This window comes from Oratosquilla oratoria, chromosome 20 (genome assembly GCF_046742065.1).
Source record: "Oratosquilla oratoria isolate Oo_2021 chromosome 20, ASM4674206v1, whole genome shotgun sequence".
Taxonomy (NCBI): Eukaryota; Metazoa; Arthropoda; class Malacostraca; order Stomatopoda; family Squillidae; genus Oratosquilla; species Oratosquilla oratoria.
The window spans coordinates 22,311,619-22,324,488 of record NC_134796.1 but is presented as its reverse complement, the minus strand read 5'-3'; the positions used below and the strand labels follow the sequence as shown (position 1 = coordinate 22,324,488).

The 12,870-nt window shown below is 38.6% G+C and overlaps 1 protein-coding gene across 15 annotated transcripts in view; it reads right to left on the bottom strand.

The window, feature by feature from the left end:
• LOC143036396 (E3 SUMO-protein ligase RanBP2-like) overlaps positions 1–12,870 on the bottom strand; it is a 381,916-nt gene that overhangs the window by 170,095 nt on the left and 198,951 nt on the right. For all 15 annotated transcript variants that reach the window (XR_012967350.1, XM_076203706.1, XM_076203712.1 and 12 more), the window contains one exon: positions 4,904–5,727. Coding sequence is in view for 14 of the 15 variants with exons in the window: in XM_076203706.1 (XP_076059821.1) it covers positions 4,904–5,727 (824 nt within the window). In the remaining variant the exon portion in view is untranslated. The remainder of the gene's footprint in view (positions 1–4,903; positions 5,728–12,870) is intronic.

Below are 12,870 nucleotides of genomic sequence, written 5' to 3'. Positions count from 1 at the left end.
GTATTTACCTAGTTGTATTTTACGGGAAGGGGAGCTATGCTCATGGTGTCCCGTCTTCATATCTCATTTTATCTAAACTATTTTTAAATTCATGTATTGTTTTTACACACATCACTTTCTCATCTAACTTGTTCCAACTGTCTATTACTCTGTGAGGAAAGCTGTTCTTTTTCAGATCTCTTCTATAGCTGTCTTTTTTTATTTTCTTTCCGTGTCCTCTTGTATTTCTATCATCCCATCTTATCAGATTCTCTCTATCAGTAATTTCTATGCCTTTCATGATTCTGTAAAGAGCTATCAAATCTTCTCTCTTCTTTGCTCTAGTGTCTGTAGTTCAAGTTTTGCTAGTCTCTCTTCATATGATAGTTTTGAGAGTGTTGGTGCCAATTTTGTAATTGCTCTTTGTATTCTTTCAAGTTTTTTTATACATTTTTTTTGTACTTGGTGACCATATCGTTGCTGCATATTCCAGTCTTGGTCTTATCAGAGTGATTAGAGTTTTCTTCACCATTTCTTCATCCAGGTATGTAAATGCCACTTTGATTGTTCTTATTAGATTATAAGTTTCTCCAAAAATCTTATTTATATGTTTCTCAGGTGTCATAATATTCATAACAATGACTCCCAGGTCCTTCTCCTTTTCTACTTTTTTTATTCCTTCTTCTCCCAATTTATATGATCCTGTTATTCTGTTTTTGCTTTTTCCAAATTCCATTATACTACACTTTTTTGTACTGAACTCCATCTCCCACTTCCTACTCCATTCCCAGACTTTATTTAGATCACTCTGTAGTGATTCACAATCTTCTTTAGTTTTCACTCTTTTCAGTAGTTTTGCATCATCTGCAAAGAAGCTCATATAGCTTTCCATTCCTTCATCCATATCATTAATATATATAGCAAACATTATTGGGGCCAGAACTGTTCCTTGCGGAACACCGCTTATTACTTCATCCCATTTTCAGTGTTTGTCTCTTATCACTACTCTCATTTTTCTTTCTTGATGTACAATGATGCATCACAATATGTGCATTATCACATTCTCTTTCACCCTGAATATTTATAACCATAGAAAAAGAGATCAAGCCTGTTCACAGAATATGGGGGTCATTCAGCTATAACTACAAAATAGATATAATCAGGATATTGATGTCAGCATCCTCAAATACCCAGTTGCACCTACAAAGTTATCTACAAAGGCATCGTAATATTCTAGGGGTTAAGAGAAGCAGTTAGGAAAAATTTTAATGTCTGAGAAGTATGGTAGAGAAATGAGGAGGTGAGAAGGAGAGAGGCAGATAGGGTTGATGAAAGAGTATTGGGATGGCTTGGCGCCATGGAAAGAATGAGTGAAGAAAGATTAGTAAAAGAGGTGTGGAAGGCAGAGGTGGACAGAATGAACTTGAGGGGATGACTGAGGATAAGATGGATGGATGGGCTGAAAGTGGCTTTGAGTAAGAGGGGAATGTCTGTTGAGCAAGGAAAGGAGAAGGCAAGAGATAGGGGTGAATGGAGAATGGTTGTGTATAGATGATACTGTCATGAAAGGATGGAAGGGGAGAGTAGGGAGTGGTTATGTGTGAATGATATTTTGACACAGCTTGAAGGGATTTCTCCCAGTCTTCTCTTTTTCTGCTTCAGGAATGAAGGGGGGTTGCTTATTATGTGAAGCAAACTTGTTACTTTGCTTCTGACCCAGGGCAGTGGGTGAGATACAGGGATGACCTGTCATCTAGGAGGAGCATGGATGAGAGAGAAGGGTGCTGGATGGGAGTGGGTATATGCCTTTTGACTTGGCTACCTCCTTTGTAAAGGGGAAAAGCCTTAGGTATGCAGACATACATACACAAAGATAGGGAAAGTAGAGGTAAGACAGAGGACTGGTTTGGATATATGGCAAGAATGAATGAGAAAAGACTAGTCAATTGTGGAAAGCTTAAGCGTGGTTATAAAAAAAAAAAAAAAAAAAAAAAAAAAAAAAAAAACAAGCTGGAAAGACATTGCAAAAGAGATTATACGGGGGAGATTGTGAATGAAGGGTTGATGTTATCTGATAGGATGTTATTCTTCCCTGCTTTAACCTGTACGTCGCCGGGCGAATGTTGTATATGCTCCAACACCCCCCCTCCCCGTGTCAGAGCCAAAATAAAAAAAATTCTTGGATTAAATCAAATCAAAATGATGTAAACCAAACAAATCTTGCTTATTTTGATTTACCTTAACCTAGAAGTGGAGAAACTGGGTCAATTTTGTTGAGAAATGCATGTGAAAGTTTGGTTGAAAAACTTTAGATTTCCTTTCGCTCCTCACACGGGTTGAACTAGAATGTCCATTGTATTTTTTCGGGGAAGCTTCGTTAGAATTTCAGAGTGAAGGAATTTGACATGATGTTTCAAGTGAATGTTCAGTCGCCCATAATAGTCTGACACTTATGGAAAACATGTTTATAAATAATTTTTGTGGATTTGTTGGCAAATATTCATCACTTTATATATATTCATATATACATATATATATTTTTTTTATAATTTCATGATGGATAGGTGATTGTGGTGTTTCTTATTGTTTTGCTAAATGTTTTAGTTAGCATCCCTCACACCATAGCCCAGCCACATTCTGTATTATGCATTTATTACGAAAATTGTTAGTGCAAAATTGCCAGTTCTTGACGTCTAACTGTTGAAGTACAACTTCACCTCCTCATACTTCATTTCGTACACCAGAATTGCCTAAATTATGCCCTAAAGGCTGATTTCATACCCCAAGTTTCCCCCTGAAAATTTGCTGCCAGGGTTGCCACTTTTTTTCAATAAATAAAAATATTTGGGTGCCTTTTATAGCCAATGGATAGGGCTACTTGGTCATTACCACAGATTTGACCCTCGATGTAATGCCAAATTTTGGTGAATTTATGAAATTGTGGCATATGGTGTATGCTGCTGATGCTCAATCCATAAAACAATTGCAACATATGATATATGCTGCTGATGCTGTAGGGGTTAAATCTAAGTGAATGTGGGGGAATGTCACTAAATAGTGAAGCAGTAGGGGTAAAGTAAACCAGCTCTGGCTGTCTGGCCCTACTCTGAAAGTTGAATTCCACTGTACTGCTTCTGACCCATGTAGTGTGGCAGCAATGGGTAACCATTCTGCTTTAAAATGCTGAGAAAGTATGGGTGGCTGAATAAGCATCTCAGGATAAAAGGTCACCATGTACCTTGTCACAGTACTTGGGTCAGAGCAACAGAGCAGAGTTGGTTTATCCCCACTGCTTAACCACATGGTAACCCCCTACCTTCTTCATCCACTCAGAACCAAATAAAAACTGGATGAGAAAAACATCCCTTCATCTAACCATTATCTCCCTCTATTTATCTCAACCTTTTCCAAGCTTTCCTACTTGAAGAGATATTCCTTGTGTATTCAAAGCCCTTATCAGGATTAGAAATGGAGAGAGTGAGTGGTTTGAGGTAAAGGTGGGACTGCCAGGGATGCATTATGTTGCCCTGGCTTTTCAACTTGTACATGGATGGGATGGTGCGAGAGGTACATCCAAGGGTGGTGGGTCAGGGATTGGAGTTGGTTAAAGAAAATGGAGAAAAGTGGGAGGTGAGCCAGCTGTTGTTTGCGGATGACACTGTGCTTGTGGCAGGATCAGAGGAGGTATTGAGGAAGATGGTGACTGAGTTTGGGAGAGTGTGTGATAGAGGAAAGCTGAAGATAAATGTGAGTAAAAGTAAGGTGATGAGATGTACAAGGGGTGAAAGTGGCAGCAGACTGGAAGTGGGCATTAAGAATGAGCGACTGGAGGAAGCGGATAGTTTTGGATACTTGGGTGCAAATGTGGCAGGAAAAGGTGCAGTGGAGGTGGAGGTACAATGTAGATTGAGAGAAGTGAGTAAATGCCTTGGTGGATTAAAAAGTGTAATAAGGAATAGACATTTGGGAATGGATGCTAAGAGGAGACTGTATGAAGGAGTGATTGTGCCAACAGCAATGTATGGGGCAGAAACATGGAACATAAGAGAGGAAGAGAGGAGTTTGAATGTGTTTGATATGAGGTGTCTGAGAAGTAGGATGGGGGTTACTAGGCTAGATAGAGAAACGAGGAGGTGAGGAGGAGAACAGGGGTGGAAAGAGAGTTGGGAGAGAAGGTTGATGAAAGAGTATTGGGATGGTTTGGACACATGGAAAGAATGAGTGAAGAAAGACTAGTAAAAGAGGTATGGAAGGCAGATGTGGAGGGAGTGAACATGAGAGGATGTCCTAGGATGAGGTGGATGGATGGGGTGAAGGGGGCTTTGGGGAAGAGGGGAATGTCTGTTGAAGAAGGAAGGGAGAGGACAGAAGACAGGGGTGAATGGAGAACAGTTGTATATGGATGATGTTGTGATGCATGAGGTGGAATGGGTGGGTGGATGGGGGGAGAGGTAGTATGTGTGAGCAAAATTTGACGCAGCCCAAGGGGATTTCTCCCCGTCTTCTCCTTTTATGTATGGGGGGACAGATAGGGGGGTCGCTGATTTAATGAAGCGGCCTTGCTGTGGATGTGCTGTGTCTTGCGACACTGCTTCTGATCCAGGGCAGTGGACAAGGTGTTGGGATGACCCGTCATCCAGGAGGTGCTAAGATAAGAGGGAGGGTGGAAGGGAGTGGAGTGTATTCAGGGATAGAATGGGTGGAAATGATTTTATGCCTTTTCCTTTTTGGCTACCTCCCTTGTAAGGGGGAAAAAGCTTTGGTGTATGTATGTATGTATTCAAAGCCCACTTCAGCCCATCCATCTACCTCTCATTCTGTCTTCCTCACATACTCAATCCTATCACTTCTGCTTTCCAATGACAAGTGAAGTCAATAAATTAGGAGAGAAAGAATCTTGAAACTCTGAAACTCTGAAACTTACCTAGGTGATTTGGTCTTCACTCCACTGAATGAAAACTCAAATGTGCCTGGACTTCCAAATATGAACACTTCTTCTTTGGCCTTGGGTGGAGTGGTTGGTTCAGCAAATTTGACAGTGGGTTCAAGAGAGAATGTTGGTTTTGCAGAGTCTTCACCTTGAGAACTTCCAGTAACTGATGGACTTGCAAATGAAAATGAAAATGGTGTAGTACTGGTAATACTTTTGTTGGATGTCTGTGGTGTTCCGAAAGTAAATGCTTTTGTTGTTGAACTCTCTTTGCTTGTGTTAGTTAGTGAAAACTTGAAGCCTGAGAATACTGTTGAGGTTGAAGTGCTGATTGAGCTAGCTACTGTAGTCTGAGGTTTACTGCAACTAAATGAAAAGCTGACAGTGGTCGTTGTACTTGCAGTTGAGGGTGCAGAACCGAAGACCGATTTGCCAAGACCAAACGAAAATGTGGGGGGTTTTGTCTCCTCTACTGTAGGTGGTTCATAGCCTGGTTTGTTTGTATTACATGCAGGGCAAGTATTAACTTCTGCCTTGTTTCGAATGAAGCAGCCACTGCATTCCCAAGATCCAGGAGCAGGCTTGAACAAACTGGCCAAGGATGGAGCAGGTGTTACATCAGTACTGCTAGATACAACAGGCTCTGACTCCGACTCCAATTTTTGTTCTGCCTCTGCTTCTGCTTCTTCCTCCTCCTCTGGTTCAGGCTCTGACTTAGTTTCAGGTGCAGGATCAGCCTCGGCCTCAGTGGATTTCTCCTTTTCTTCTTTCCCAAGAGTTTTCTGAGCCTCTTCAAATACCTCCTTGAATTTATCAGCCTAGTTAAAAGAAATAAACAGAACAAGTGATTACACAAATGAAACACAACTCAGTTACATTTCAAATGGAACAAGAATAATTTAACAAGTATGTCAGGTACATGCATCCTACAATGTTAGTATTGAGACATAAATTTGCTATATAATTGAATCAGATTGCCTATTTATTGTGACATTTGCATTTACATCAGATACATTCGGATTAATATGATACCTAAGTACATACCAAAGAACATTCCCTGTATAAATGGAGGTTACTAATGTCAAATTATATAAAACCCACACATGAAAAACTCTTTCCCCCACATATAGGGGATGGGTATGTCAAAACACACATCCATTTCATACCTATATTCCCATCAAAGCACCTTGTGATGAAAGACACATTCAAAAACCCACCCATTTCAGCACTGTGGGAACAAGAATACAACCTATCCAGTCATACTACTTGGGTCTGAACCAGTATGGCAAAAGAAAGCACTTTCACAGCTGGGCCTGACAGCCAGGGCTAGTTTACACTCACTGCTTCACCATATGACATCCCTCTCCTCAGCTATGAAGCAGATGAAATCCTTGCTTAAGGCTGTATCATTCATCTGATCACAATCTCATTCCACTCCTATATTTTGTCTTCTCTTCCCTGCTTGACAGGTACATCCAAAGTTCCCCTTATCCCATTCATCCAAATTATTCTTGGTCATCCTCTCAGACTCATTATACCAACTGCACACCTCATACTGTGAATAGTCACACAACATATCACCCTTGCTAAATCATAGCACAGTTTTAGATCACTACACTCCACTCATCTGATAGACCACATAGTATACCACTACACATTAATAAAGCTTTTGATCCTATCCCCTGACACCTTACAAACAAAATGCAGGCATGAGGAAGAAACAAACACAAATAAAAAAAAAAAAAACAAAACAAAAAAAAAAAAGGGGGGGGGGGGTGCGCTGGCCGGCCAATTATTTGGGAGGTAGAAATGCCTATGAGTCATATAATGGCCAATCAATACACAGCAGAAACTTTAAGAAGAGAGTACCACAGGGCTCACTCCTACTCCCACACACTTTAACCCCTTCTACACGGTGCCAGACACGTAGGCGTCATGAGGAGCAAGTGGATTCGCGAAGCTGCCATATCGGCGTCTTGATTATATTCATTGTAGTCGCCCCTGTGTTTTTACATTCTCCCAAATGTGCCCTGAATCCCATTCTCTGTGGTTTTCAAAATTCACGGGTGAAAGAGAGAACGATCAATATAAGCAGTGACTATATTTTATAATGCGAGTATTATTACGACACATCGTACGGCTGGCATTGGCTGCTGCCCGCGAGATTTAAGTCCCGTAGTGAAGTGGTTAATCTATACATGCACAATATACCCACACCCAACACCACATTCGTACACTGGACACCAAAGTGAAAGGAAGTGCAGCAATTGAGTGCATATCTAGCGGTTTTGTTGCCGAACACAAAGGAAACTAGTTGTTATTGTGCAGGATGGGTAAGCTGTGTTTCTCGTGTGACCGATAAAGGAAATCCAGTTCTTGAAAAAAGTAGTTTTGGCAAAATGGAGAAAGAATAAGCATACATACATACATATACCAAGGCTTTTTCCCCTTTACAAGAATAAGAAGAAAGAATAATAAATGAACCAATGAAGAGAGGACTGGATATCAGTAGTGGAAAGTCCAACAGGTGTCATCCCCAAAAGAACTGGTTTAATAGATACTCCAAGGATAAACCAAAGGTGGGAAAACAACAGTTTTTTAGGGTTACAAAGAAACCCAGGTGAAATAGGTAAAAGCTTAGACATAGAGAAGTTAGATATAGTAATGCATTAAGAAATCGAGAAGTAAATGACTTAATGGAAGAAATCAGATTTAAAATTGGATTACAGAGCTGTACTTAGGGAATTGATTACTTTGCATAAGAATAATGAGCAAACAATAAAAGAATTAATTGACCTAAAGAGTGAAATTGAAATCCTCAAAAGACAAAATGAAAGAATGAAGAATGAGGACAAAAAAAAAAGGAAGAACTGAAAAAGGTGGTCAAAGAGCAATTGTAAGTAGTGACCAAATAGGTGGAAGAGTCAAAGAAACAGACCTCATTGAAATAAAAAAATCAATTGAAACAAGAACTGGAAAAAAATATCTTTTCGAGAAATAGTACAAAAGCAGATGGAAGAAAATACAAAAGAAACAGTTATGAAAGTAATTAAAGAAAAGGAAGATTGGGTGAGATACAATTGACAAAGGTAAGTGCATTGTGGTCCATGGTATCCAGGAAAAACATGATATGTATAGATACCAGAGAGAAAAGGAGAAGGAAATAGCTAAGGCAATTTTGAATGAAATACAGGATAAAGGGAAAAATTTTGATAGGGAAATCAATGAGATCCACAGGATAAGCAAATATTCAAAAGAAAAAACAACATAGACCTCTCAAAATAAAACTAAGAACTCAAATGATAGCGGAGAAGGTATTATCGAAAGCAGTTAAATTGGCAAACAGCAAGAAATACAAAAGGAAATGAGTGATGAGGAAAAAGAGAAAGACAAAGCTCTCAGAATTGAAACTAATGATAGAAATGAGAAAAGAACAGACGAAATAAAATGAGTTTTTTGGAGTGCTGCACTTGAGACTGAAAAAATGGTTCATCAAAAAATTGGAAACTTAAACCAAAAAAGAAAAGAAAATATGAAACTAAAAGTGACATACACAAATATTATGGCATCATCTCTGGAATCAATTAACTAAATGACTCTAGAAATAAAGAAACCTGACATTATGGGATTTGTAGAGACAAAATGAAAGGACCTCTATCAACAAGTATAGTGGGACAAGGTACAACCACTGGGTGAAAAATAGAACAGACAAGCAGGGAGGAGGTGTCATGATATTGACCAAAAAGGGCCTAAATGTGACAAAGATTAATGAAGGTTAAGGCAATGTAGAATTATGACCAAAATTGTAAACAAAAAGATGAAAGGCAGAAAATTTGTAGCAGTGTATGTACCACCAAAAACATAGGCTTGGTCGGATAGGGATAATTCCAAATTACTGGAAGACACAATGAATGTGCTATGAGTTACTGAAAGAGGGTGGAAACATAGTAATCATGGGTGACTTTAATGCAAAGGATATAATCTGTTAAGAAATGATAGTAAAAGGAGGAGAACTTTGGAGCAACATTCTACTGGATATCACCATCAAATCCACCCTAACACAATGGGTTAAGGAAAATACTAGATATAGAAACAATGAGGAACCGTTGAAACTAGACTTAATATTAACTTCTGAACCAGATATTGTGAACAAAATGGAGTACAATACACCAATTGGAAAGAGTGACCATATACTAATAGAGTTTGAATTAAAAGAACAGAACAATATTGGTAGGAATGATAACATAGAGAAGGAAGATTAATGTACAAAAAAATGGATTTTGCAAAACTAAGAAAATTTTTCCAAAACACAAACTGGGATAAATTCTCTAAAGAGGAAACAAAGACGGAAGACAAATGGAATATAATCACAGAAAAGTACTAGGAAGGTATTAACAAACATGGAGAGAGAGAGAGAGAGAGAAAGAGAGAGAGAGAGAGGAATATATATATTTATATATATATATATATATATATATATATATATATTCTGTTAAAAACGACAGCAAAAGAATTATTAATTAACTTTTTCCGTGAGCTCTCAAGCTTGCGAAAAGTAGATTTCTGGTAGAGGGAAAGGGGGTAAATCAAATTTCCAAAACTCATAGGAAACAAAAGTTATAATGAACACAAAAAATACAGCACACAGTAAACTAAATACAAGAAAAGACAAAGAATCAGCAAAAAACAAAATACAAGCAGAACATATTTCAAAACGTTTCGCAGATCTTTCAGCATCCTCAGTTGAAGTGAATTAGAAAGGAAAAGGGAGCATATTTCAAATGAATAGAAAAGCACGGGGAGAGGACACTGCATAGAAACTGGGGGAGGTCACCCGTTTGAGCACAAACACCAGGAGAGATCACAGGTTGGCGGAAACAGTACTCGGAGTGGTCACTCCTGGGTTCGGCGCCAATCTGCTTCTCAGTCTTTGGGAACGACGAATGGCAGGATGTTCTTCACTTTGGCAGGGAATGGGAAGTCTCTGTGGAGGAGACCCTGAATTCTTGGAATTGCCCATCTGGCTCCTCCAAACAGGTTTCATGCTAGGGAGGAGGGCGAAGTCATTTACTTGCCTATTAATGGCAGGTTGCAGCTCCTTTATCCAGATGGCTTCCAAGATAGCCAAGCGCTGTGGATCTTCTTCTTTTGCCACAACTTCGGTGTTTTTTACCATAGTCTCCCTATCTAGGGAGACTATGGTATAATAAAAGGTGTAGTAAGGCTAGAGATAGAAAAGACAAAGCCTAGAGAGAGAAAGAAAAAAAAGAAAGAAAAAAAAAAGAATAAATAAACAAGAAAAAAAATCCAAATGGTAAACATATATAAAACTTATGAACGATTATGTGAATATATGCAGGAAAGAAAAAAATAAATTATGAAAAAGGTATTACAGACAAATGTAAGGATCAACCTAAACTCTTTTTATGGATATATAAATGAAAAACTAAAGGATAAACATGAAATAGTGAAACTGAAGGAGATAAAGAATATATAGATGACACAGAAATGGCGGAAGTTATAATCAGACATTTCAGGTCTGGTTTTACAACTGAGAGCTCACAATTTTGGGAAGATGGACAACAAGAAAGATCACCCATAATGAAAGAAATAAAGGTAACACAAAAAGAAATAAGAGACCAAATAGAAAACCTAGATGTCAGGAAATCGCATGGACCGGATGGAATTGCAAATTGGATACTAAAAGAGTGTATAGATGAACTGACAGACAAATTATACAAGATAATAGCCTTCTCACTCAAAGAGGGAAAGGTACCACAAGATTGGAATGATGCAAAGATAGTACCAATATATATAGGAGGAAATAGGAAAGATCCTACAAACTTCAGACCGGTATCCCTTACAAGCAGAAGCAAAAATATGCGAAAAAGTCATCAGAAACAAATGGACCAAACACTTGGAAGAAAATAAAATAGTAAACCCTAAACAATTTGACTTTACAAGTGGAAGATCGTGTGCCACAAACCTAATTTGCTTTTACTCGAAAATTAATTGAGATAATACAAGAAAGAGATGGCTGGGCAGATTGCACCTTCTTGGACTTGCAGAAGGCATTTGACAAAGTACCATATAAAAAATTAATAAGAAAAATTGAAACAATAGGAGGAATACAAGGTTAGCTGCTGGAATGGATGAAAGATTTCTTACATACATACATATATACCAAAGGTTGTTTCCCCCTACATGGTGGGGGGGAGGGTAGCCAAAAAGATAAAGGCATAGAAACCACTCCCACCCATTTCCTATATATTCCACTCCCATTCACCCTCCTCCCACCCCCTCTTATCTTAGCACCTCCTGAAGGATTTCCTAATTGGGAAAAAATGAGAGTGGTACTTAGAGACTTTCATTCGTACTGGGAAGATGTGAAGAGTGGCGTCCCGCAAGGCTCTGTATTGGCTCCTTTAACCCCTTCCATACAGTGCCGCATATGTAGGCATCATGAGGAGCAAGTGGATTTGCGAGGCTGCCATATCAGCGTCTTGATTATATTTATTGTAGTTGTCCCTGCATAACTGATATACTCTGTAAACTGGCTGCATCACATTTTCTATGGTTATCAAAATTCATGGGTGAAAGAGAGAACGATCGATATAAGCAGTGACTATTTTTTATGATACGAGTAATATGATGCAACATCGTACGTCTGGCAGCTAATGCTGCCCGCTAGATTTTGAACTGTAGTGAAGAGGTTAATGTTTGCCATATATATAAATGATATGGATGAGGGAGTAAATTGTTACATGAACTTCTTTGCTGATGATGCCAAATTACTCATAGAGTAAGAACAGAAGAAGATTGCAGATCGCTACAAGAGGACCTAGACAAAATATGGGAATGGAGTCAGAGATGTGAGATGAACTTCAACATTAAGAAATGTAGCATAATGGAATTTGGAAAAAGCAAAAATAGAGTATCGGGTCAATATGAAATTGGAAACAAGAAAGTCAAAAAAGTAGATTCAGAAAGGGACCTGGGAGTGATCATCTCAAGTGACTTGACACCTGATAAACATGTCAATAAATTACTTGGAGAGACTTTTAAATTGTAGGATCAGTGAAAATGGTCTTCGACTACATGGATGAAGAAATGGTTAAAAAAAGTGGTTACATTAATAAGACCTGAACTAGAATATGCTCCAACACTATGGGCACCTAGCGTAAAAAAGAACATAAGAAAATTAGAAAGAATCCAAAGAGCAGTGACAAAAATGGCACCTATAGTATCAAATTTGACATATGAACAAAGACTGGAGAAATTACATCTATCAACACTGGAACAGAAGAGAAAGAGGTGATTTACAGAATTATGAAAGGGATGGAAATTCTTCATAGAGACGACTTATTAAAAAGGGACAGAAGAGAAACAAGAGGACATGAAAAGAAGCTTAAGAAGGACAGTTACAGAAGAGACCTGAAAAAGAATAGCTTCCCACATAGAGTGATTGATGTCTGGAACAAACTAAACAGAGAAACAGCGAGTCCCAAAACTATACACGATATTAAGAATAAACTGGATGCGGAGAGATATGAAAACAGGTCACTACGAGCATAGCTCTTGTCCTGTACAATACAACTAGGTAAATATAATTTTCTTATGTAGGTGACATAACAATTACATACATCATATCACAAAGCTTCAGAAATATTACAGCCATACCTCAACATCTGGTTCACTACAAATATACTTAAAATAGCCTCAACAAAATCCACACCCACTTCTTACCAACTGGACAGAACACAAAGACATAGCACATTTATTTATCAATAACACCTTGTACCACCCACACACACACACTTCAACGAACGGACGGCTTGGAAGACGTTCTGAAGAAAATTGAAGATTGTGGACCCCATCGCAAAGAGAAGTGCCTATTGTATTTACAGGGTGGGGGGAAATTGCTCGTGGGGTAGTGGGAAAGTAAGGAAAGAGGAGAAGGG